General features: G+C 54.9%; 1 protein-coding gene across 3 annotated transcripts; it reads right to left on the minus strand.

Annotated features, from left to right (window-relative positions):
• BNIPL (BCL2 interacting protein like) lies at positions 1-25,013 on the minus strand. Of its 3 annotated transcripts, none has more exons than XM_034756859.1 (10): positions 24,911-25,013; positions 15,487-15,585; positions 13,228-13,289; positions 12,677-12,904; positions 10,191-10,373; positions 9,493-9,595; positions 7,905-8,036; positions 6,573-6,659; positions 4,321-4,419; positions 1-3,346 (listed from the first exon to the last, which is right to left on the minus strand). In XM_034756859.1, exons 1-10 carry the CDS (start codon positions 24,955-24,957, stop codon positions 3,304-3,306), a joined length of 1,083 nt encoding a protein of 360 aa, XP_034612750.1. In that variant the 5' UTR covers positions 24,958-25,013; the 3' UTR covers positions 1-3,303. The 3 variants fall into 3 exon arrangements, with proteins under 3 accessions (XP_034612750.1, XP_034612751.1, XP_034612749.1); XM_034756860.1 differs by lacking the exon at positions 24,911-25,013 and adding an exon at positions 23,756-23,932; XM_034756858.1 differs by lacking the exon at positions 24,911-25,013 and having other exon boundaries at positions 15,487-15,677.
• Positions 25,014-26,178: the final 1,165 nt, after the last annotated feature.

Here is a 26,178-nt window from a genome sequence, read left to right on the forward strand (position 1 = left end):
TAAATACAGTGCCTGGAGCGTCGGTGCTAAACGCATCCACTTGTGAACGTGCAAAAAGTGCAAGCACCAGCCCGTGCAACAGCCTTTTCAAAATAGTTACCGCAGTGCCGTGGGGGCTGCCCAGCTTTGTGGCATGTGTCTGCCATGCTCTGGGAGGGATAGGATGGGGGAGATGGTACCCAGACTCTCAGGGGATGGGAGTGCCATCTGCTGATCTCAGAAACCCCCTCCAGCTTACCCCGGACAATAGGTACATCTACGCTGCAATAAAAGACCCACAGCACGGCTACGGCTGGCCCAGATTGGCTGATTCGGGTTTGGGGGGTTAAAAATTGCAGGGTAGATGTGTGAGCGTGGACTGGAGCCTGGGCTCCGAGCCCCCCATGCGGTTCCAATCAGCCCTATCAAGAGAAATTTGGGGCCCCGGCCCATCATATTTGCTGAGGCCCCATCCCCTCCCATTTCACCTCAGTTACAGACATTTTGGGGGTCCCCCTGAGCCCCTCTTTTCTCCCCTCATGTCATCCTTGATGCCAGTGTTATGATGTGCACAGTGGTTGTGCCTGGCAGCCTGGGACCCCATGGCGCTGGCGCTGCGAAACAGAACAAATAGTCCCTGCCCCAAAGAGCTTCCAGTCTAAGGCATCGTTCAAGCAGCTGCTATATTTACATCAAAGAACACAGCTGGGGTTTAGATCAAGGGTAACATTTTCAAACGCCCCCCTAAGTGACTTAGGAGCCTCAGGACATTTTTAAAGGTATTTAGGTGCCTAAAGATGCAGATGGGGAATCTCGTGGGCACGAGCCCCGCCAGCTTTTCTGCCGCCCTAGGCGGCGGAAGGTCCCGCCCCAAAATGCTGCCCCCCCACAGAGGCGGTGGAAGGTCCCACCGCTGAAATACCGCTGCGGTTGCTGCCCCCCAAATTGTAGTGCGCCTAATGGGTTGCGCCGGCCCTGCTCGTGGGAGTTTCAGAAGCACCTAGGTTCAACTCCAGACCAATGGGAATTAGGCATTTTTGAGCCTTCCCCAGCACCTCTGTGCACCTTTTGGCTCCTAAGTACCTTTAAAAATCTGTCTCTCAAATCCCATTTTCAAAAGAGACTAAGGGACTTAGGAGCCAAAATCTCCTGGACTTTACCTGAGACTTAGGCTGGGATTTTGAAATGTGACTGGCGATTTTGGGTGCCTCATTTGGGGGACGGGGGGACGACAGCTTGAGATACTTAAAGGCCCCTGCTTTTCATAAAAAGCAACAGAGGGTCCTGTGGCACCTTTGAGACTAACAGAAGTATTGGGGGCATAAGCTTTCGTGGGTAAGAACCTCACTTCTTCAGATGCAAGACATAAAGCGCCGAGCTCCCACCCTTAGAAAGTCAGGCCCCTTCAAATCAGACCCCCAAAATCACTAGTCCCTTTTAAAAATCTTGCCTAAGTCACTTTCGAAAATGGGACTTGGGGTAAAATTTTCTAAAGCATCTAAGCGACAGGCGTCGAAGTCCCATCACCTTTCAGTGAGATCTAGGCTCCTAAGGCCCAACGTCTCAGACATATTTAGGTGCCCAACTCCCAGTGACATGCGTGGGAGTTAGGCACCTAAGCACCTTTGAGGCTCTGGCCATAAGGCACTTGAAAATGCATCTAAGTCCCTTCGGTGCTTGTGAAAATTCAGCGCCCCCCCTTGCAGTACTGGGATCCCAAACACCGCAGCATCAACCAGAAAGTGAAACTGCTCGGTACAGACTCTCTGCCTCAACCGAAGTGAAACAAAACAAAAGAGAACAGCTAAGAGGTGAAAAGTGACGTGCCAAAGCCACCTAGGGCTGTTGGGCACCCATTGAAAGTCAGTGGCACCTGGGGAGTGAATTGCCAGCTGTGCCTTGGAAAATCTCCCACTCAGCTCTGAAAACTTCCTGCAGCTTTAACAGCCTGGGGGTTTGTCGGTAATGTGGCAGGCCATTTGTTGTTTTAAAATGTCTGAGTAACATGGGGTTAACTCTGGCAGCTTCCTCACCCCCACATGTGCAATGTTATGCGGGGCTGAGGACATACACCCAAGAGATCTTACGCTAAACGAGGACTAAGGATGCACGCCTGGGCAGCGGACAGAGACAAACAGCAAGGAAGTGTAGGCTGGGAAAGTTAAATGCAAGGTTATTATGGGCCTGGGTATTGGGAGAGCTGGTTAGTTTCCTGCATCAGACGCCTGACAATAAACGCTTGGGAGAAAAACGCTCTCCGTGAAATACATTTGCCCTTGTCCCGCTCGCCAGCTTGCAGCGTCCCGTCACTGCCTAGGGGGAGCTGTGGCAGGATGCAGAGTGAAGTCTTTGACCCTGGGCACGGTATTTCCAGCCACCTGGGTCCTGGCTGCTTCGGTGCCATTTGCAAATGGAGACACTTCCCTTGAAAGGCGCCAGGAATTAACAAAGCTAACGCTGCCGCACTACTTTCCCCAGCGGGTCCCCGTTCTCCCCTCTCCCTTCCAGGCTAACCTGGAGCTGGTCAGCGTACAAACTGGAGCATCACTTTTCCAGCTGCCAGGACCTGGGCTTTATCTGCCTCTTGGGAACAGAATTCTGCAGCTGGAGCCGAAGTGCCGATTCCACCAGGATGCAGGAGGCAGAACAGAATCCAGCGCCTTCTTCCAGACCTGGATCAGTTCTTCGGGGCTCAAAGGAACTCCTGCTTCTTTGGCCAGCGCTGCGCTAAGGCGAAATTACTCCCTCTCCTGTAGCTGCAGCAGCTGTGCAGGTGAAAAAAAACTTGTTTCCATCCATAAAGCCAACCGGGATCAGTCCAACTGAGACCAACAGCCACTCTGGTTTTAGATCCACAGGGGTACGTCTACACGGTGATAAAAACCCTGTGGCTGGTCTGGGTCAGCTGACTCGGCCTGCGGAACTATAAAAGTGTAGTGTAGAGGTTCGGGCTCTGAGGGATTGCAAGACCAAAAGGGACTGTTAGATCATCTGGTCTGACTGCCTGTCTCACAGGCCAGAGGGCCCCGTACTGAGCCCAGTATCGCATATGCTCCTACAGTCACGTTTCTAACTGTAACAGCACTCACATAAAAACCTGTGTAAGCCAAGTCCTCCATTTAAACCGGCCTAACCTTAGAAGCCCCCCAGTGTTTAAACCAATGCATCCACTTAAGCTGGACCTATTTACAAAGCCGCCTTTCCCAAACACGGTCGTTTCGGTTTCTCCTTTAAAGGAACACTGGTGGGAAGAAGTAACAGGAGTTACAGAACTACGCAGCGCGACTGCCCCCTACTGGCGCTGGGGTCTGCTGCCGTGCAGCATCACCGCTGTGTGTCCCTGGAGCCGTTCCAGCTGTGATCCAGCCTGGGGGAGAAGAGAGAAGACATGAAGGCACTGATGTGGCCATTGATCCAGATTTTGTCCTCTGCTCCAGCCCCTGGGCCAGGGGAGAATTCCCCCCAAAGTAGGCATAGTGTACCCTAGTAACCCCGCATAGGGGGCATGCCAGGGGTGGCGTTGCAACCCATAGGCAGCTGGGATGGGCCAGGGTGCTCTGTGTTACACCAAGGGGGTGTTCTGGCTCTAGGGTGACCAGATGTCCCGATTTTATATGGACAGTGATGATTTTTGGGTCTCTCTCTTATCTAGGCTCCTATTACCCCCCCACCCCCTGTCCTGATTTTTCACACTTGCTGTCTGGTCACCCTATCAGGCTCCTGGAACAGCGCAGAATGCAGCAGGAGCAGTGGCAGTGTAAAGTCATGCCATGCCTCTTGGGCCTGCAACACAACATGGGACCCGGACCTGAGAGGAGAGGTGGGCTCAAAAGGGGAACAGGGATGATTTTGCTTTGCGAACTCTGGCCTTGTCTGCACCAACGTGGTTTTACACGGGGGGTAACGTGCACCAGTGCAAGTCGCCGGCGCAGGCATCGACACGACTGGTCTGAACTGGGGCAGCTACGTCGCTGGTGCAATTACACCAGCGCAAACCCTCTCCCGGTGTAGCACTGGGAGCCAGGACGCCTGGGTTCTATTCCTAACTCACTTCCCTTCCCTGTATAAGAGGGTAATAACACTGACCTACCTAAGTGTGAAGGGTTAATAGCCCCCCCTCCCTGGGGGGGGAAATGGCAAAAATTATGGTGCGAAGGAAGGGGAAGAAGGTGACTGGGGAGGGTGAGGGGAAGATTTCAAAGGTTTCCACTTAGTCCTCACTCCCCTGGAGGCGGATGGATCCAGAGCCCCCCATCCCAGCCTAGTCGAACCTGCCGCACCCCACAACCAGCCCGAGGGGCGCCAGCTCTCGACGCGAGCAGGGAAGGATGCTCAACTCACTGTCGGATGCAGTCGGGGATGTGCACTTGCTCAAGAGGAATCTGTTGCGACAGCTCCCACAGGCTGTCCACGAACTGCACTTTCCTGCCAAACTTGGAGCTGGAAGAGGAGGCAGAAGAGGGGGTAGGTTATTCAGGTCACAAGAGCGGTCGTTTTCTCATCAGGGCGCCAGGATGACAGCCCTCTAATCTGGTCTGTTCTACCCAGGTTCCTAGCTCTCCCCCAGCACCGAGGCACCTTTCACAAACGTGTTAAGCAGCATGACTTACATCTCACTAGCCACCCAGCCACGCACACTGCCTGTCCAGTGTCCCATCTCCAGCTGCCAACCTCTGTTGTGGCAGAAAAAAAAAAACAACAACCCCAGAATACATCCGGCCAAAATTCCTTCCTGACCCCTGCAGGCCATCAGGTGAAGCCCTGAAACATGAGATTCCCCATTTGCACATCCCCATGCATGCCGGGGAAAGCTCAGTGGGTTTAGGGGGAGATACTCTGTAGCTCCTCTATGGAGTATCCTTGGCCTCTCCGCTGCCACTGCTGATACGTTAGTGCCAGTTAGACAGTCCAAGTGCTGAGTCCTAACGGCTGGTTGCACATAGGCCAACAAACAGCCAGTCGATCCCAAGCTGGATGGGAACCAGCAATCTGTTGGCAAAAGGCACTCTGCTGTGGTGCAAATGGGTGTAAGCTCATGGAGCTATGCCAGTTTACTCCAGGCAAGAATTTGGCCCTCTTATCTCACGCTTGGTGCAGATAGTGCAAGCTCACACACAAACAGGTTAAGGTCAGGACTCACACACATGCACACACACACACACACACACACACACACACACACACACACCCCAATAGGTTAAGGTCAGGACTTTTGAAACGGACTAGTAATTTGAGGTGTCTGTTTCTGGGGGCCCCACTGGACACCCCTGAAAGAGGCCTGATTTTCAGAGGGTTGGGGCAGCATTGCCCACTCCAGGCGTTCCACAGTCACATGTTAGGCCTCAAATAAATCATGAGATTGTTTTTAAATCTCATGATTTTTAAGCCAAACAAACAAGTTCCTTTTTCTTTGTTGTCTGGTCTCCGAGCCTTTACTATGCACTGGGTCACATGCCAAGCTTTCCTCTCCAGCCACGAGGGCAGGAAACGCCTTTCTTTTTTTAAACGAAAGCCAAGATTTTTCCCGTCATCACCTAGCTCCGGGAGCTGGGGCTTTAAGACAAACATCAAACACGGAGAGAGTTGGCAGCTCTGCTAGTGCTTGGTGCGTTCTAAAAAAACCCCCCAAAAACAGGCTCCTTTTGGATGCCTCAAATTGGGCCCCTGAATCACGAAATCGTTGACCTGAATTCTGCAGCTAGCATGTGTCCCTCCCCAGCGGCTGTATGGCATGGGGCCTATATCTGACTCTCCGCTGTTAGCCCTGCAATCGCAGCTACACTCCATTCTGCTGCTGTTCTCTGGAGGGACTGGAATATGAACTGGTACCTGTAACGTACGACGCTGCCCTCTGCTGAACAGCCTGCGTCAGGCTGGCTTATGCTTACTGGCACCCCACTTTGCTCTTCCCCAGACTGTAGAGTTGCTTCCTAGGCAGAGGCCTGAGTTTCTTGGGTAGGGGGCAGAGGGAAGCACCAGGACAAGGCTGCAGCTGGCAGGTGAAATCCAGGTCTTTACACGATGCCCGTTGTCTGGGCACCTAGGAAATGCTGGCAGAGTGCATCCGAAAAATCCTGGGCTAGACTCTTGCGCTGTGCCTGTCACCACAGTGTCTGGATGCATAGCGGATACTTGCTCCATGTACCAGTGTAGCTAACAGTGCTGCTCTCTGGCGAGCGGAGCCCTGCGTGGAGGCCCAGGCTCAGGGAGGAAATATTGCTGAAGGCGTAAAAAGCTCTCTGCATGGACCAGTCTGGGGGGGGCGGGGAGGGGGCTCTTGCCTCTCCAGCCAGCGAGGTGTTAACACGCGCGGGTCCTGAGCGCAAGGGGACGCACCCAACACTGTGGCTGTTCCTAGCGCCCCCTAAGGGTAGCAGTTGGTCTTGCAGACACTGGCTCACAATATTGGAGTGTGGTGAGGCACAAGGATGGTCTGTTGCTAATAACGTGCAGCCCACCGCTTATGAGCGGTCTGGGCACGATCTCCAGGGGTGCTCTGATACTGCAGGCTGGGTGGCCGCCAACCCCTGTGCACACACACCCCTCTGCTGGTAGACTCCCCCCGGCCAAGTAAAGCATCCGGCTCACACTACCTGAGGAAGGGGCGGATAACGGCCATCAGCGCCTTGACATACCAGGTGGGATGGACAATAATCATGGCCTTCAGGTTCTTCCGGAGCCTGAAACGATGCAAAGAACACAGGGCATGAGGTACCGATTAGCCGGTGGAACTCACTGCCACAAGATATCCCTGAAGCCAAGAGTTCAGCAGGGTCAGACGTTGATCTGGCGAACGAGACTCCCTTGTTACAGTCGTCAGTGCTGAGGCCGGCACTGAAGGAGGCTAAGGGGAGTCAAGGAATCCCGCTAGGGTTCAACCGGAGCTGCATGCCTTTGAAAATCCTAGCTTTAAAAAAAAACGGGGCTTGCAAGGGCTATAAACAATCTTGCTTCATGGCATTAGCCAACGTCTAACTATCGGGAGCCAGTAGGAGGTTTCTGGATGGGCCCCAGGTCCAAGGAAGGGGCTCTGAAGTCCCGGAGTTTTTTCTTTAAAGGTAGCTAAGGGCTTGTCTACATGGGGAAACTGACCAGGGTAGCTCCTCATATGGACACTCCATTCTGGAATAAATCCTGTGCTTACAAAGCCCAGAGGCTGGGAACTGGGGTGCCAGAGAGAGCCATAGGGTCTGCCTCTGTCCAGCAGCCTCGTTAGACAACCCCCCACCCCTTTCTACTCACCACAGCCCAGCGCAGTCCCTTCTTCCAGCCCCTCCAAGGGAGGCTGCAGTTTCCATCCTCACCCAGGCTGGGATTTTTATTTATGGCCCAGCCTGTATCACAGTGTCAGCATCACTGGCCTTCGTGCCGTGCGAGCCAGGTAGGAAGCAGCTGTTTCCCTGTTACCAATGACTATGGGGTGCAGATTCTGGCTGGGATCGGGGGTATGTGTGGGGGAAAAGGGGTTGAATTTGCAGCTAGCCAGAGCCACCGCTGAACTAAACAGGGAACCCACCCAGTCCCGAGTCCTCCACATGGGCGACAAAGCAGCCCTGGATGGGGAGCGGAGTCTGTGGGTTAGTGCAGATGGCTCAGTATGAAAACTCCTGGGTTCTAGTCCCACCTCCGGGAGGGAAGGTATGTAGGACTCCTGGGATCTGTCCACAGCTGTGGTGACTGCGGGGCTGGACTCCGGAGTTCTATTCCCCACCCTGGGAGGAGAGGGGGCTCTCGTGATTACAGCAGGGTGGTTGGGAATTAGGACTCGTGTCTTCCGTTCCCAGCTCTTCCGCAAACTCCTGATAGAGTCCTGGCTCACCAGTGGTTAGAGTAAGCGGGGGAACGGAAGGGGGACGGGGCTAAGAGCGAAGAGAGATCTCCCCCTTTGGAGGCTGGGGAAGCAGCGGTCCCCTGCTGGGTCGTACCGCCGGTCGATGGTCCGGTAGCATTGCTTTATCCAGCCGAAGGACGGGATCTGGCTGCGGAGCGTGGCGCCATTCAGACACACCAGGATGTAGCTTTCTGCCACCATCACCTCCAGCGTCCCGATGATGTACCTGCCGGGAGAGCAGAGAGGAGGCCTGGAACCAGCCCTCCTCTAGGCACAAAGCGCCTCCACGCTACAGTCGTGGATTTAGCTTCACATCACACACGCCCCTCCCCCCCAGCAGTGAGGTAAATTGTCTTATCTCCCACCCCTATTTCACAGATGGGAAACTGAGGCACAAAGAAGGGCTGTGACTAGCCCCCACACAATGAGTAGGGAATAGAACCCAGGAGTCCTGACCCCCTGTCACTTACACTAAACAACAGCCCACATTCCCCACCCACAGCTGGGCAGAGAACCCAGGAGTCCTGACTCCCTACCCCCCTCCCTCCCCTAACCACTAGACCGCACTTCCCTCCTTGCTGCAGGGTTGGGCAGAGAACCCAGGAGTCCTGACTCCCTCCCCCACCATCCCTCCCCTAACCACTAGACCGCACTTCCCTCCCTGCTGCAGGGCTGGGCAGAGAACCCAGGAGTCCTGATGCCCAGTCCCCAGCACTAACTACTAGCCCATATTCTATATTAGGCATTCACAGAGCGCCCATTGCTGTAGCATTTAACCCTCTTGTGCCAGCAGCTTCCCCGTCCTGACTAGTGCACTGACAGTCCTCATTTATGGTCTGGGACCGGAAGAGACTGTGAGTGAGCTCAGAAGGGGAACAGCCCGTGTTCCTGTTGGCAGCCAGGCAGGGCTGAGGAGGAGACGGTTATGAGCGAGAGGCTTATTTTAAAAGAAGGTTTTGGCACTTTAAGGGTCCATTTACCAGGAGAGTAAAGGGTCAGAGAAACAGCTACGATGGCACCTCAGGACCTCCTGATGTCTATGGGGAGATTCCAAGAATCCCAGGGCAAAGGAGCCCACCCACCCACTTACCCACAATGGACTTCAGGCCTGTTCAGGGGTTTATCCGTTCCTGCTGCTCTCGGCACTAGGGCCGATCTCCAGTTACGCTGTCCCTGAACTCAGGGTGAGGGTGGTTTTAAGCCGCCTTTGGGCTCCCGCATATTCTGGTGCCGGGGAGTAAATCAGAGGCGCCTTGGGAATTCTACCTGGAGCAGGGAATAGCCAGAGTGCCCTGCGCTCCGGCCACATGCCCAGTCTGCCCGCTATGCCAGGGAAGGGCACAGCGCCCTTGTATCAGGGGGCTGTTTGCACCCACTTTAAGGCTCCTTTATGCTGCCAGGGCAGCATCTGAGGCTGGCTCCCTTGCCCCTCTGTGCTGCGCTGAGCCCCACAGCAATTGAGACTGGGGTGGGGGGAAGCCCAGCCCAGCCTGGGAACGTACCCAGTGCAGAGGCTTAAGGAGGCAACATCCCTTCTGCCCCCTCCAGTGACCGCAGCTTTATGTCGGTGTCACTTTCCAGTGGGGGGCCCAGAGCCACCCCCAGCCCACCGCCCACTCCCCCCCTCCCAGGCTGTTACCCATGTGGTTTGTTCACTAGCCAGCAGGGGGCAGCATGCTCACCTGAACAGGTGCTCCATCACGTATGGATAGTCAGGGATGCTGCTGTGGGGCAGGTAGCAGGAGGCAAAGAGGATGATGGCGTTGAGGCCTTCTCCATGGTACCCTGGAGCGGCAGAGCCGAGCGAGTGGGTCCAGCTGGCACAGGAGCCTAGCCCCGCCCCCTTACACCTTGGCACACCTGTGCTCCCCCACGGGGAAGCTCCGGGATTGGCCCAGACCAGGTCGGTTTGGCTGCTTTGCTTGGCCCCCGACCCACACGGACGGGGCTGCCATTGTGAACGGCGTCCCGTGGTGCTCTGGGGGCCACAGGCTGGGCGGAACTGGGTTTAGTACAGCAGGCTCGGATGCCGGGGTCCCGTAGGGCTGGGGTTGTGGGTTTCTTGGGGCAGGGGCTTCCTCTAATTGGCTGCATTTGCTATGTCCCGTAAAGTGCCTGAGTTACTGACCGGCACCATGTAAATCATAACTCTGGGACCCCACTCCCAGGAGAACCCAGGAGTCCTGACTCCCAGTCCCCTAGCACCAAATTCCCCTCCCAGAGCTGGGAATAGAACCCAGAAATCCTGACTCCCAGCACCACCTGCCCGCATCTAACCACTAGACACTACTCCCCATGCAAGAGTCAGGACTAGAACCCAGGCGTCCTGCTGCCTCCCATTCTAAGCACCAGACCCCAGGACTACGCGCTCCCCCGTTACCCCCATGGGAGATGACCCTCTTGTAGGGCTCGACGACACTCAGATCCACTTTCTGCTCCCGCTCGTCCGTCAGGAAGATCCTCCACTTCCGTCCATCCTTGTCCTCGACGTCCACCACGCGCCCCTCGCCGAGTTTCTCCTCGAGCAGGCTGCTGTCCAGGCGCCGGGCCCTGGGCAGTTCATCTGCGGAGGGGAAGGGACGGGAGGGGGGGATGGGGTATTAGAAAAGGCTCCTGGGCTCTTTTCTGCACTTTTACCAATAACCAGAGAGCACCTGGGCCCTGCCTTGTGTTCTGCAAAGCATGGCCCCCTCAGGGCACTGGCGTGCCCATGAGATGGGTGTCAATGGGTGTAGGGGAATGAGGCCAAGGAAAGGAGAATCACACCCCACAAATGACCCAGTCCCCTCCCAAACCTTCCCCCCAAGCCCAACTCCCCTGGAACCTTCCAGCCAAACATCCACCCCAAACCGCAACCAACCACCCCCGACCCGTCACCCCCGCAACCATCCCCCAATCCCTCACCCCAACCAACCCTCGACCCTCCAACCATCCACCACAACCAACCCCTCACCCCACCAACCATCCCCCAACTCCATCAAAGAAACAACCCTTCACCCCAACCAACCCTCGCCCCTCCAACCCCTCGCCACAACCAACCATCGACCCTCCAACCCCTCACCACAACTAACTCTTTGACCCCTCACCCCAACCAACCCACCCTTCACCCCAACTCCATCAACCAACCAACCCTCGACCCTCCAATCCCTCGCCACAACCAACCCTCGACCCCCAACCCCTCACCCATCACCCCCCAACCCTTAACCCCAACCAACCAACCCCTTGCCACAAACAACCCTCGACCCCCCAAGCCCTCACCACAACCAACCACCCCGACCCCTCAGTCTCCCAACCAACCCCTCGACCCCCCAACCAACCCCCAACCCCTCAACCACCCACCACAACCAACCTTTCACCCCCCCCAACCATCCCCCAACTCCATCAACCAACCAACCTCTCGACCCCCCCAAACCCCTTGCTCACCAATCAAAGTGACATTGTGCACACCATATGTTTTATGGAAATATGCTTATGACTGTGAATATGATTTAACTGGAATATGCTTTATGCAAAAGGTCTCTAGTAAGGTATCATAAAGTTTATAACCTACTGAATATATTCCTCCTATTTGTATGCATGAATCATTCTTATATCTGAAGGAAGAAATATGAAGTATAATTCTGAGGGCCTATTGTAATTATGCAAAGTGTGGGCCATTAATGGTGGTTTAGAATCTTGATGGCTCACATTAACTAGGACAATTGGTTGTAAATGGCTCTGTTTACTTGCAAACCTTCCTGTGTAGGTGTGGGCCAACCTGTGGGTAATGAAGAATGAGTCTCACAGGACATGTGACCAGGTCACATGATACTGGAATCCATTTAAATCTGGTACTTTTCCATTTAGAAGGAGGGGTGAGGACCCAGAGAGACAAAAGATTCCGGCCTTGTGCCAAAGCTATAAAAGGAGGAGGCCAGTCATGAGAAAACCCCTAGTTTCCACCTAAGATGTCTGCTGGAATTAACAAGGACTGTACCGGAGAAAGGATTGGGCCCAGACTAGGAAGGAGTCTAGTCTGTGAAAGAAGCTTATTGGAACATCTCTGAGGGTGAGATATAACCTGTAAACAGTTTCTTAATGTATTAGGTTTAGACTTGCGTGTTTTTGCTTTATTTTGCTTGGTAACTTACTTTGTTCTGTCTGTTATTACTTGAAACCACTTAAATCCTACTTTTTATACTTAATAACATCATTTTTGTTTATTAATAAACCCAGAGTAAGTGATTAATAACTGGGGAAGCAAACAGCTGTGCATATCTCTCTATCAGTGTTATAGAGGGGGATAATTTATGAATTTACCCTGTATAAGCTTTGTACAGAGTAAAACGGATTTATTTGGAGTTTGGATCCCATTGGGATCTGGGTGCTGGAGGCAGGTAACCTGCTAAGCTGTTTTCACTTAGAGCCTGCAGTTTTGGGGGCATGGTCCAGACCCTGAGTCTGTGTTGCAGCAGGCTAGTGTGTCTGGCTCCACAAGGCAGGGTTCTGGAGTCCCAAGCAGGCAGGAAAAACAGACTCACAGGTAATTTCAGCACATCAGGTGACAGTCCCAAGGGGGTCCCTGTGACCAAACCTGTCACTCAACTTCCCTGGAACCGTCCCTCCAAATCTCCAGCCAGTCCCATTCCTCCCCCCCCCAAGCCTGCCCCCCATTTCCACTCGCCCTTCCTGACCCACCACTCCAACTCCCCTGCCGATCCTGACCCACCACCTCAGCTTTGTCTAAGCCCCCTGCCATTATGAGCCCCAGCCAGGCCTGCTTCCCACCCACCCCTGCACCTCAGCCAGACCTGCCCCGACTCAACCCTCCCCTGCTCTGATGCTCAGCCCAGCCCAGCTGCGGGCGCATCCTCTCTCCAGCCCCACCTTCCCACTCAAAGTCATGGCCGCCCTCTGGCCCGTCCAGCAGCTCGCTCTCAGACGGTGTCTCCAGTTCGTCCACGTTGATGTCCAGGCTGCCTTCCGGCGTGCGCTCCGGGTAATCGCCCGACTGCACCGAGCCCTCGGCCCGGTCTAAAGAGAGGCTGAGATCCGGTGCCGGCAGCCGCTTCTTCATGTGCCGCTTCCCGCACAGCTCCAGGGTGTTGGGGGCAACTGGTGGGGGATGGGGAGGGAAGGAAGAATCAAGACAAACAAAAGCAAGAGAAAAGGGATGTGAAACAGAAAAGAGAGGGGGGAGGGAAGGAAAACGTATCGTCCAGAAAACGCCGCTGCTTATGCAACGATCGCTGGATTGGGGCCGAGTGGACAAAACCTTCCCACCCAGACCAGCGGTGTCCTGGGGGTGTTTGGGGATGCGGGGGGACGTAGCCCTTGCCTGGCTGCACCCCCAGCACTCTCACACCCAGAACCTTCCCTGCTGATGTTCTTGGGGTCTTACCTTCCTACCTTCGCCCGCCCCCTGGGCACGGCCTTACCTAGGCTGGGCTCCCCGCCAGAGTCTTCAAGGTCCTCCTCAGAGACCTCCTCCGGGAGAGGCCTGGAAGACAGGTGAGGATGAGACACTCAGGGGGATGGGTCAGGGACGGCTAGTGTTTCTCAATGACCGGTTCGTGGACTGGCGCCGGTCTCTGAGATCTCCCTGACGCAAGCCGGTCCCTGGTATCAAAAAGGTTGAAAAACGCTGGGCGAGAGCATCCCTCCCAGCTCTGAATTGCTATGTTTCTGTGGGGGAGGGGGCCAGGAGTCAGGCCTCCTGGGTTCTATCCCCATCTCTGGGAAGGGAGTATGATCTAATGGTTAGGGCGGGGCGGGGCAGGGGGAGAGTCAGGGCTCATGGGTTCCATTCCTGTTCTGGGAAGGGAGGCAAGGGGCTAGAGCCAGGGCTGGCTCTAACTTTTTTTCCGCCCCAGGCAAGAAGAGCACCACCGCCCCGCGAGCCCCGCGCAGCCAAACCCCCCCAGCGCCGCCAAAATCCCTACCCCCCAGCACCACGCCGCCTGAAGCCCCGCCCCCCAGAATGCCACGCTGCCCGAAGCCCCCGCCCCCCCTCCGAGCGCCGTGCCAAGCCCCCCGCCCCCCTCCAAGCACCATGCCGCGCCAGCCCCCTCCTCCCCTCCGAGCACCGCGCCAGGCCCCGCCCCTCCGAGCGCTGCGCCAAGCCCCCTCCCCCCTCCGAGCACGGAAACAAAAAAACCCCCTCCAGCACTGCCCCGACGAACCAATAAATAAATAAAAACCTGAGCGCCGCCCCGCCCCAAGGTGCCGCCCCAAGCACGTGCTTGGTCGGCTGGTGCCTGGAGCCGGCCCTGGCTAGGGCCAGGGTGGGGACTGTGTGCTCGAATTAATGTTATGTCATCACATTGTGCCTCAGTTTCCACATCTGTTAAATGGGAATAATGACACTGACATAGCTCCCTACAGTGGAGTCAGCTGCAGAGCAAGTGTCACACAGGAGGCTCTGCTGCTGAAACCCTGCCCTGCTGTCCCCGCTATACCAGCCCTGGGCTGCCCATGCCCAGCTCTGCCGACGCCCCTCAGTCCCAACCCACAGCCCCCCACTTGCTATTCCAGGCCTTGGCTCCTCACACACACAGCTCTGCCGATGGCCCTCTGCCCTGGATGAGCTGGACCAGACAGACGCACAATGTAGTGGACCAAACCAAACCAAACCAAACCCATGGGCTGAGACCACCCAACTCATTTCACATGAGGATTTGAACCCAGGTCCCCGAGAAGCTTCGTCCTGGCTCTCAAACCCCACCTCATGTCATTTACAACGCGGATCCTTTTCTGTCCTCTCCCCTTCCCTCCCTCCTCCCCCCGACACTACCCGCTGGGTAAACAGCAGAGCTCAGCCAGCACAGCTGTGCCCCGTTCGGCACGTGACCGCTGGCAACAGCTGCCTATCAGAAGGAGGTGGGAATACAGCTCCTACAGCGGCGCCGCGGCAGGTGTTTTGCCTGATGGATCCAGTCGCAGACACCAACTGCGCTTGCGTGTGCTCAGAGTGTCTGTGCCGGGTGTTTTCCACTGCAGGGGTTAAATAGAGACTTTGCTTCCTCTTTATGGCCAACTGTTTGCTAGTTATTTTGTCCATTGATCCCCATTCTACAGGAGGGGAAACTGAGGCACAGAGCCGGGAAGCTACTCTCCCCAGGTCACTGGCAGAGCTGGGCACAGAACCCTGGAGTCCTGGTTGCCCGTCCCCCATTCTATCCACTCCATTAGTGCATTCCTTGCCCTGAGTCAGCCACAGAACCCAGGAGTCCTGAGACCGCCAGGCCAGGGGGCTATCTGCTGGTCCACGCTGCCTCTACCAGTCATGTTGCTTCTTGAAAGACACTGGCTGGAAGGGGACGGTTGCCCCCTCCCATACTCCGAACCCCTTGGCTGTGCCCTGAGCTCCCTGGCGCCAGCTGCCTCATCAGACCGACACCCGTTCGCCATTTTCTAGTCCTTCCGTTCCCCCATTAGCTCCACCCCCGCCCTCCCCACCCTGCAGGCTGAACCTCTGATCCCCAAGGACGCACCCATCCTCCTGATAGTGCAGTTCAAATTCACCGCGGTGGCGCCAGCCCTTTGGGGTCTCCCAGGGGCAGTGATGTGAGTGGGGCAGGGGCCATCTGTGTCACCTCCCATTGCTCCCGGGACAGGGCGACAGGAGACGCGGTGAGGATCCCAGCCAGCACCCCCAGCTCTGCAGCGCAGTCCCCCCCTCCCGCTGCATCTCTTACCCCGGGAACTCTTCGTCCTGCCATTCCTCCTTCAGCTCCATGTCCTGGATGTCCTCCCCCAGCTCGGCCAAGTCCTGCTTCTCCGGGTCCCTCTGGTCCCTGCAATGCCAACGGAGGAGAGCGTGGGCTGGAGGAACCGGGTTCAGGCCAGTCCACGATTGGGCAGGAGAATGCATCTAAACAGGGACGACCCCAAGGGCGGCTCCATCCTCAGGGGGAGGTTTGGCCTGAACCGGGATTGCGGCCTTCCTGGGGCCAGGCCCCCCGGGCTGTGAATGGAGCCCGTCCGCGGGTCAGACCCAGCCGGGCTTCTAGGAACCACCTCCCGCGTGGAACGAGTTTGCTGGGGCTCAGCCTGGTGTCCCAGATGTCCCCACCCCAGCTGGCACTAACATCGGGAACCCCTCGTTGGCAGCTTGGGCACAGAGCCGCAGGAGGGAAGGGGCTCCCGTCTCACCCATCAAGGCAGGTCCCCGCAGGGCAGGGCAGGGCTGAGCTGTCTGGCCCTGCCACTGGGACGCCTTCCCCAGGCTGTGGGGCTTTCCCCAGAGCCCCGGGATGCCCCCACACAGCCGCCTGCCCAGAGGGACCAGCGCCAAACCCAGCACCGCCAGGGCCCCAGTGCAGCTGGCCGCTGCTCCCCCCTTTGTCCCTGCTGCGAGTGGGCAGAACATGCCCATCCCTCAGCGAGGGCACCCTCTGCCACCGCTCAACTCCCCTCCGGGCTTGCTCTGGCATGGCCCGATATGGCCCCCGGAGGGCACTCTCGATGCCAGGCCAAGGGAGGGTCGCCCATTCTTCCAGCTCTTCTGGAGCAGGGAACTCGCTGCAAGAGAGAGATTGTCTCGCGGCCACCTCCCCCCACCCAGACCCCATCCCCATCCACCCACCTGGGCACCCAGGCCCCACCTCAACCCTGTCACCTGACCCCCACCTCCTGCCATCTGGGCCTTGCCTCACCACCGGACTCACACCCCACCTCCTCACACACACCCTCCGCCGTCACCCATACCTCCTTCTCCCCATCTCTTTCCCTCCATCACCCACCCTCCACCTCCCACCCAACCCCGTTGCCTGACCCCCATCTTCTGTCACTCAGGTCCTGCTTCCCCATCCATCGCCCATGACCCAGCCCCTCCTGCTTCCCCTCCTATTCCCAGTCATCAAACACCCCCCACACACACCCTGTTGCTACCATGGGTGGGCACCAGCGAGGTGGAAACAGGGTGGCAGAGTTGGCACCATCTGACCTGCCGGCTCCGCTTCCTCCCCGGCGTGTGCCCCCGCAGAGCTCAGCTCTGCTCTTCCCCTGCCTACAGCACCCAGGAGATGGACTCAAGTTCTGAGACTGGGACCCAGGTTCGCATCCGAATCCCACCTCCCCGAACCCCAGGGGGTGCTGAGTTCTCCTGGCTGCAAGAGCGCTGAGCCTGCGGCACGGCCACCGTCCCCATCCCCCACCCACACGGTCCCCCAAAGCCTGACTTACATCCCCGCTGCAGCTGGGGAGGAACCAAGACGCCCGCAAGAGGCCCCACCCACCCTTTCCATGACAGCCTGGCTGGCAGAGTCCCTGCCGTGCCCGGCCCACGTCCCCTTGTCCCGAGCCTGCCCCAAGGCAGAAGCCCTGTGTTGAAACATACGTGGTGATCACAGCTCCTCCTCTTTGACCGTCCATCTGCAGCTAGCACCGGGCTAGAATCACCTCGGCTGGCATGCAGGAGATCCCGTAGCTGCCCCCCGGCCTCTTGTGGCAGTGGGCAATTACCTCTCAACACTGCTCAGTTACAAACGCGGCCGGCTAGCCCCACTGCTGCTTGGGCCCGTTGCAGGGAAGGAAAACGAGGAGCATTGGAGCAGCTGCTCCGAGCCGGCAGCTTTCCCTTTCTCCAGCCAGCTGACATCAGCCCTGTACCTGGCGGCACTCGCTGGCACACCCAAGAAAATCAACCCAGCGCCGCCCTAGCAAGCCCTGTAGTCTAGCGCAGGGCTGGTCCTGTTGACACAAGCCCGGAGAGCCAGCGCAGCACCGAGCCACCCTGCGTCTCTAAGGAAACTTAAATCCAGCAAGGGGGGGGGTTAGAAAACAGGTGTCACTTTGGGCCCGCTTTGGGAATGGGGACTAGGAATCTTTTGTCAGCAGTAGGGGATCCCCATTAGAAAACGGGGAGCGAAGGAGGATTGGCACTGGCGGGCAGGGGGAGATGAATCCGCTTCACTTCCTTGCAAAGGGGCTTCTGAATTAACTCACCGAGGCCGGGGGTTTTGAAGGCGTTCGGCGGCCCGTTCCCATCGGCTTTCGATACCATTTTGGTGCCTGACTCCCCACGGCGCCTCTGCAAAGCCTGCGAGCGAACGTGCTCTGTCCGGTGGAAGGGCTTTATAATTTTTTGTAATGACACCCTGCAGCCGGGTCCTCAGTGAGTTTCAAATCCAGGCCCTTCAGAGCTAAAGGAACAGACCTGGAGAAACAGCTCCTGGCCTAGCTGCTCTTACATGGACCGTGTCCAGGGGAACAACGAGGCACTCGACGCTAGCCACCAGCCGGCCTAGCCAGTAGCGGCAGATGGAGTTTGACGCTGCTTGGTTTGCTCTGCAAGATAAACAGGCAGGATCTTTATTGGCCACTGAAAAGACGGGATGCTGCAGCCGGCCCTGCCTCCCGGGCACTTCATGGCTAAGCACAGAACAGTTGCTGCGTTCGCCAGCCCAGCTCCCCACTTTGGGTGATGCAACAACGCAAACTCTCTCCTCTAAGAGATGCCACCGATGGCCTTCATGCTGGGGCGAGCTTCCAGCAAGCTCGCCTCCTCGTGCCAGCTAAGTAGGTTCAGGCGAAGGGGCATTGCCAGCGTGGTCTAACGGATAGGGCACGGGATTGATTTTCTGTCCACTGCTGTATGTTGTGAGGCAGGAGATCTGGGTTCTAATCCTGGCTCTGATCTGTTGTGTGACTTTGGGCTAACCACGTCCCTCTTGTGTATTCAGGCTGTAAGCTCTTTGGTGCAGGGGCTGTGACCCGGCCCAGGCGTTACTGTGATATAGAAAACAATCAAGTGTTGACAACTCTTGCGATATTTGGTGCTCTTCTTAAAGCTAAAAGTACATTTCTAGCCTAGTGGTTGCAGAAAAAAAACCTTGAGAACAGGACTCGAGCGCGATCCTAAAGGCTCAGAAGCCAAACAGCAAAGAAAAAGAACCCAAGATTCATTTTTTAATAGAATCTTATGATTTTTTTAGGGCCTGACTCCGTGTATTTGAACAGCTGGGGCTGGTGATGCTCCAATCACCCTCACAGGTGCAGGCAGAACAAGGAAAGGGAGGGGGATTCTCGCTGAGCATCGGAGGGAGCAGCTTCGTTGAGGTCGGTAGAGCCAATACGTAGCTCAAGCGCTGGTTGAAAATTTTCCGACAAAACAGTTGCCTATCAGAAAATCCTGACTGAACAAAATCAAAATGGTTCCCGAGAATGTATCAGTGGATAATGGAAAATGATCCAAATGTTTCCTTTCAATAAGGTCAAAGCACTTTGTTTTCACTCTATTCTGACGTCTGTGTTATTTTATATCATACTGATGATATTATATCTTCTGTCTTGCCACGTCTCTATTCCGGGCCGGCGACTTTTATAGCCTTCTTCCAAAACTCAAGATTTTCCTGTGATTGGCCGTGATGCAAATTAATTCTATCATTAACACAAAAGTCAAAATGAAGCGTTTGGAATTTCAACTCTTCCTGCCAATTTGCGACGAAAGCAAATTTTGAAAAGAATTTCCTGCAGAATGGAAATTGGAAGTTTACCAGATTTTGATCCACCATCTGCCAGGGTCACAGGCTGGCCGTGCGTTGTGTGAAGAACTTCCTCACGTTTGTTTGAAACCTGCTGCCTGTTAATTTCGTTGGGCCAGGCCAACTTCTTGGGTTCTATCCCAGATGAGATCGTCCATCAGAGCATGGGTCAAAAACGTCTGTGTCAGCAGAAGGGAGAGGAGACAGCAGTGAAGTGATGCTAAGAGCCAGGGGTACCCTCGTGCAGGGTTTGGGGTGTCTTCCCCTGCCCAGCCGGCCTCTCTCATCAGGACAATGTGATTAGCATCTTAATGAGCATGACGACACCTTTCCTGCTGCCAACACATTCCTTTCCGGTGATCTGTGGCTTCCGGGCACACGCCCTGCTGTTCCAACCTGCCCTGGGCCGGGAGCTCCCAGACAAGCTGGCACACGACTCGGTTAGCGGGTCCCCGTGGGGCCAGAACTGTGTGGTGCATACAGATGGGGCGAGGCAGCGGAACGGGCTCTAACACGGCTGGGGCTGTGGGGAGGGGGTGCTGTCCACGGTGTCTCCAAGGCCTGGCTTCTTCGCTATTGCGTTGCCATCAAAAGTTGTGCACTCGTCATAGATTCCAACGCCACAAGGGACCATTGTGACCATCTGGTCTGACCTCCTGGCCGCACAGGCCAGAGATCTCCCCTAAATCATTCCTGGAGCAGATCTTGTAGACCAGGGGTCGGCAACCTTTCAGAAGTGATGTGCCGAGTCTTCATTTATTCACTCTAATGTAAGGTTTCGCGTGCCAGTCATACATTTTTACGTTTTTAGAAGATCTTTCTATAAGTCTATAATATATAACTAAACTATTGTTGTATGTCAAGTAAATAAGTTTTAAAAAAAATGTTTAAGAAGCTTCATTTAAAATTAAATTAAAATGCAGATCCCCCCCCCCCCCGGACTGCTGGCCAGGACCCGGGCAGCGTGAGTGCCACTGAAAATCAGCTCGCGTGCCGCCTTCGGCACACGTGCCATAGGTTGCCTACCCCTGTTGTAGACCAACATCCAAACTTGATTTAAAAACTTGTCAGTGGAGAATCCACCATGATCCTTAGCAAGTTGTTCCAATGGTTAATTGCTCTCACTGTTAAAAATTCACCCCTTATTTCCAGGCTGAATTTGTCTAGTGTTAACTTCCAGCCGTTCGATCCTGTTACCCCTTTCTCTGCTAGACTGAAGAGACCACTAGTAAATGTGTTCCCCATGTAGGTACTTATACCTATAAGTTACCCCTTAACCTTCTCTTTGTCGAGCTAAATAGATTGAGCTCCTGGCGTCTCTCACGGTAAGGTAGGTTTTCTAACCCTTAATCAGTCTCGTGGCTCTTCACTGACCCCTGTCCAATTTATCAACATCCTTGAATTGTGGGCACCAGAACTGGATCCCACCAGTGCCAAATACAGAGGTAAAAATCACCTCTCTGGCTCCTCCTCGAGATTCCCCTCTTTCTGCATCCCAAGATCACATAAGCCCTCTTGGCCGCAGCGTCACACTGGGAGCTCACGTTCAGCTGATTACCCACCACAACCCTCAAATCTCCTGCAGATTTGCTGCTTCCCAGGACAGAGTCCCCCATCCTGTAAGCTGTGTCTGAGCAACTAAGCAGGATCAGACCTGGTCAATATTTGGAGGGGAGACCTCTGAGAAACAGCCTAATACTAGTGCCTACCTACCTTTTTTCTCAGTAGGTCTCAAAGCAAGTCAATATCATTATCCATTTTACAGGAGGGAGAACTGAGGCATGGTGAGGCAAAGTGACTTGCCCAAGGTCATCCAGCAGGCCAGTGGCAGAGCTGAGAATAGAATGCTGGTCTCCTGAGTGCCAGTCCGCTGCTCTTTCCACTAGGCCACACTGCCTCCCTGCTCAGTTCTTGGATGGAGACCTCTAAAAAAAAGCCAGGCTGCTACAGGAAGCGGTGTCGCAATGCAGCAGGGCGCACTCTCCCCTTGTGAGCTGTTGGCGCTAGGTCCTCATGGAGGCGCTATCTTTCACATGGGATATAAAATCCCCCGGCAGGTGCAATTTCCGGCATTCTGGCTTAAAATCCAGCTCCCACAAAATCACCTCCCGCTTGGCAAAGCTGCTCCTGTGGTTCCAACCGGGTGAGCTATGAAATCCTCGGTAAAGCGCTTTACTGCTGAGTGACATGTTGACTCTGAAGCCTAATGGTGGTCGTGAACATTTGCTATTTCATTGCTGCTCATTTTAAAGGGGAAAAGGGGGATTTCGGGTGAGGCACAGGATTGTGGGCAGAGCGTAAAGTCCCACCACTTCCTCCTCGCTCTGCCTTCAGAGGAAAGAGGCACAGAGACAATGAAACATCCACCCTCTCTGTTCAACCGCAAGGGTTTGCGTGTTTTTCTGCTTCACCCTCCTTCAAAGAAAACAAACAAGTCATGAAGTTGCCTCACAAGCGGGAGGGAGTCCCTGTATAATTCTCCAGTGATTATGCCCCACCTGCCTTCCGAACCTTAACACGGGCTCTCAACTGTTTTCACCACACCAGGAGCAGTAACGGAGCCTTTTCCAACTCCAGAACGCCCTGCTAATCCAAATCCATCGAATCTTCACCCAGAAGGGACGCCATGATCATCCTGCACAGCACAGACCAGAGACCTTCCCCTAAATAATGAGACAGACCATCCCCACCCTGAAGAGTGTCCAGTCTAAACTGACAAGCCAGCCAGAGGGAGGGCAAAAGGAAATATTTAATGGGATTAAAAATCTTTAAGCAGCAATGATCATTTAGAGCTTGTGACCTTTGAGTGGGATGCATAAGCAGCATTCAGCAAAATCCACGTGTTATAAAGCATATTGAGGCAGGGACTGTCTTGCTGTTCTGTTTGTACAGCGCCTAGCACACTGGGCTCCCGGTCAAGATCAGTGCGACCGCAAACAAAATAATAGAATTTACAGCTGTGTAAATCCTTGTCATTTCATTGGTGCCACGCCCTGTGACATCAGCTCAAGATCTGACCCCAAGCTGCTGGAAACTGACAGTGTTTCAAAACACCATTTCTCTCCTTAGCAATCCTGAATCATCTTTCATGCTGCTTTTCCCCATCACAGAGCTCCATCCCCGTCTTACCCACCGGCCTGCCTACCCTCTCCCCGTCAAATCCCTCCTCAAGGCTCACTTCTTCTGCGAGGTCTAAAATAATTAGCCAGCTAATAAAAGTCAGGGTATTATTGTTGTTATTTACATAGTGGTAATGCCATGGTAATGTCATGGGCCAGAATGGCATGGTGCTAGGCGCTGTACGAACAAAGAACAAAGAGACAGTCATCGCTCTGAGAGCCCAGTCTAAGTAAGGGTAGAAATGAAACCAGGGATATATGGACCTCAATTTTCAACAGTAACTAGTGATTTTGGGCTGCCAATAAAATTAGGATTCAAATGCTATTTGGAGGGGGAGGCGTCACTCCTAAAAGTCGGATTCTGAAAACCCTAGGGGAGTAGTAGCTTACTGCAGCCCCCATTCCATTGCACTATGGCCTGGAATTTCAGCTCAACTCCCATGCAGGCACATACATAAGTCAGTGCTGAGATCTTCAGAAAGTCTGGTCCCAACTGTGGGTGCTCCGCACTGAAAAACCTGGCCCTCTGCATGGCAGCCTCTCTACAGGATCAGGCTCCACTTTCAGCAACCATCCACTTTCTGAGCGGGATTTATCGGCCTGTCTGAAAGGCCAGGCACGGTAGGATACAGTTAGGGTGACCTGATGTCCTGATTTTATAGGGACAGTCCCGATTTTTGGGTCTTTTTCTTATATAGGCTCCTATTACCCCCCACCCCCGTCCCGATTTTTCACACTTGCTGTCTGGTCACCCTGCATCCGAAGAAGTGGGCTGTAGTCCACGAAAGCTTATGCTCTAATAAATGTGTTAGTCTCTAAGGTGCCACAAGTTCTCCTGTTCTTTTTGTGGATACAGACTAACACGGCTGCTACTCTGAAACCCTAGATACGGTCAATCAAATCACAAGCCAATCAAATCACAAGGACAACACATGCCTGATTCTCCAGCTGCCTCCCCCAACAACCCCAAACCGTGTTTGCTGGTTCCACAGTCTCTAGACCCCACACCGATAGGCACTCCCAGGTACACTCACGGTTACTGCAAAATTGCTGACTGACTTTCTCATTTTTACCATGTACGCATGAAATAAATCAGTTGGAATATAAATATTGCATTTACATTTCAGAGTACAGTTTACAGAGCACTACAAACAAGCCATTGTCTCTATGAAATTTTAGCGTGTACTGAGTTCGCTAGTGCTTTTTATGCGGCCTGTTGCAAGACTAGGCAAATACTGAGATGAGTTGATGTACCCCCTGTGCGTACCCCCAGCAGGGATACGCGCGAACCACTGGTCTGGATTAACCGAGATCAGAATCCGGCCTGACGGGGGTCACAGACACCCAGCTGGGCTACTCACCTTTGAGGCAGCAGTTTCTCATCATAGTCTGCGTAGGATCCCATCGTTCCAGCCCTCAGAAAACACTGAAGTTAGCTGGGTTCCCCTCCCACCCCTTCTTTGGGAGCCAAATCCCCAATGGATTTTCCCTCCTGTGGCTCTCAGGACACCAGTTACGGCCCCTGTGCTGCTCATCCCAAACTGGTTTGTCTGCATTAGCACCTCCTGACTCTACCTGATGAGAATTCACTGGGTCCTAGTGCCCATTGTTCCGCCCCTGCAGACAGGGCCGGCTCCAGGCACCAGCTTGGCAAGCAGGTGCTTGGGGCGGCCACTCCGGAGAGGGGCGGCAGGTCCAACTATTCGGCTGACGGTTCCTCACTCCCGCTCCGAGCGAAGGACCTTCCGCTGAATTGACGCCGCAGATCGCGATCGCGGCTTTTTTTGGGGGGCTGCTTAGGGCGGCCAAAACCCTGGAGCCGGCCCTGCCTGCAGACAAAGCTCTGGAGTGGCAGAAGGGGTAGTGTGTATGTGTGTGTGTGCGTGGGGGGGCGATTGCTCCCTGTTACCCCCAGTTTGCCTGCTGCTGTGTCTGGGCCAAGGAAGGTGGGCCCAGGCACAGGGCTCCATCATAATGAAACGTCCTCCAAGGACAGCATCAGCTTCAGGCAAAATCCCTGGATCCCAACTGGCCCCCACAAGCTCCGGGAAAAACTGGGGGCTGCAGCTCTAGGTAACCCTGCAGCAAGATTCCCCAGTCCTGGCACTAGACCATAGGCAAAGTGGGAGCAGACAAGCAGCCATGTCCTAAGGACCTGAGAAAAAGGGCCCCCCACCGGCCGCAGGGGCTAGTTATCTGAGACAGACAGACTCCTGCGTCCTATTCCCGGCTCTGCTGCTGACTCACTCGATGACCTTAGGCATGTCTCTGTGCCTCAGTTTCCCCCCTCCAGTACAGAACAATGCCCCCCTCTGTTCCCAGCAAGATTCCCAGGGGCCTCATTCCCCTGATCGGCTAATTCTAAGCACGCTGCAGCAGCAGCTCTTTCAGCCTCTGTTGGGGAGGGGAAGCAGGAAAAGGGGAGCTTGCAGATTCTAGCTCCCAGCCTCTCTTGTGGGCAGGAACCCCAGGATGGGGGAATTTGAGCCCCGAGCAGCTCGAATTAAACTCCCAACCTGCTCTCTCGTGTGCGAGCTTGCAGTGCGTGTGGGTGGGCCAGCATCCAGGAGAAACGACCAGGGCTGTTAACGACACCGACAAACTCTCCCCCGGCCTCCAGGCCCGGCTCAGCTTTTCCATTGACTCAGAGGAGCCTGGGTTGCTGCGAAACACCATTGGCAGCTGCCAGGAAGCACACTTGGCGTGTGGGTTACCGCAGCGACACGGCCCCCCCCGACTTCCCCTGCTCCAAGAACCAGCCACTGCCTCACTGGCTTCCTGTTTTCTCTGCCACACACTTCACTCAGAAACACAGTCAGGCCTTTGCCCTGGCTTTTGGGATTTCCCAGCATCCCTGCCCTGTACGTAAGGGGACACACGCTGTACTGAAAAGGAAAAGCAACGGAGCGCAGAACTAAGTCATTCTTGGGCTCGTCACAGAACCCCCTTGTCCATCCGTACCACTCACCAGGCTGTCGGACGGGAGGGCTTTGAGCAACTCACCTGGAAAAAGATCTAATTCAGTGGCAGAACTGCCTTGGGGCTGAGTCAGGGGATCAGGACCTCTGCATGCAGTTCCCAGCTCTGCCACTAACTCTCTGTGTGACCTTTGACACGTCGCACCATCGCTCTGGACCTCAGTTTTCCCATCTGTAAAATGACAACTAACTATAAGCTGGTCTTTGCCTATTTAGACTGGGACAGAGAGTCTCTCAGGTTGTGTCTGTGCAACACCCAGCACAATGAGGCCCTGATCTCGGTTTGGGCCTTAAATTGCTCTGGTAATATAGATAAGCCTAACAAATGCTGTTTCCATTATGCCGCAGAGTTTCACAACGCAGGGGTGAATTTTCCCTGGATTCATCACAAATAGTCCGCAGCACGTATCTCCCAACAGCCCTTTAGACAAAACAAAACTCATACAGGGTAATAGGGTGAAATTCTCCAGCCTCTGTTATACAGGTCAGACTAGATGAGCTAATAGGCCCCTCTGGCCTTACAATCTAGCACACACGGGCACATGCCTTCTTCAGTTTACATACAAGGGAGACTTTTCCAACCCAGGCGTGATCTGATCATTGGCCCCAGGCATCCGTCAGCTGTGTCTGCATCTGCCCCTCTGCCAATGAGAGCAGGCGCTGATGATGTCATGTTTCCCGGGTGGAACGAACTGATGCTCACCGAGGAATTCTGGGAAGACGGGTCTTTCCGCTTAGATGAGCCTCCAATCCTCATGCTCATGTAGTTGAATTGATTCATCAAAGCAAGGATTTTTTTTTTTTTT

The sequence above is a fragment of the Trachemys scripta genome, chromosome 24, assembly GCF_013100865.1.
Source record: "Trachemys scripta elegans isolate TJP31775 chromosome 24, CAS_Tse_1.0, whole genome shotgun sequence".
In the NCBI taxonomy this organism is placed as follows: Eukaryota; Metazoa; Chordata; order Testudines; family Emydidae; genus Trachemys; species Trachemys scripta.

Bases quoted from the DNA above. Each gene is read 5' to 3' on its own strand.
- BNIPL (XM_034756858.1), bottom strand. From the start codon at position 15,662: ATGCATTCTCCTGCCCAATCGTGGACTGGCCTGAACCCGGTTCCTCCA. The intron at 12,905-13,227 runs GTAAGGCCGTGC...ATCCCCCACCAG, and splicing joins TGGCGGGGAGCCCAGCCTAG to TTGCCCCCAACACCCTGGAG. The intron at 10,374-12,676 runs GTGGGGCTGGAG...TCCCCTCCGCAG, and splicing joins CCATGACTTTGAGTGGGAAG to ATGAACTGCCCAGGGCCCGG.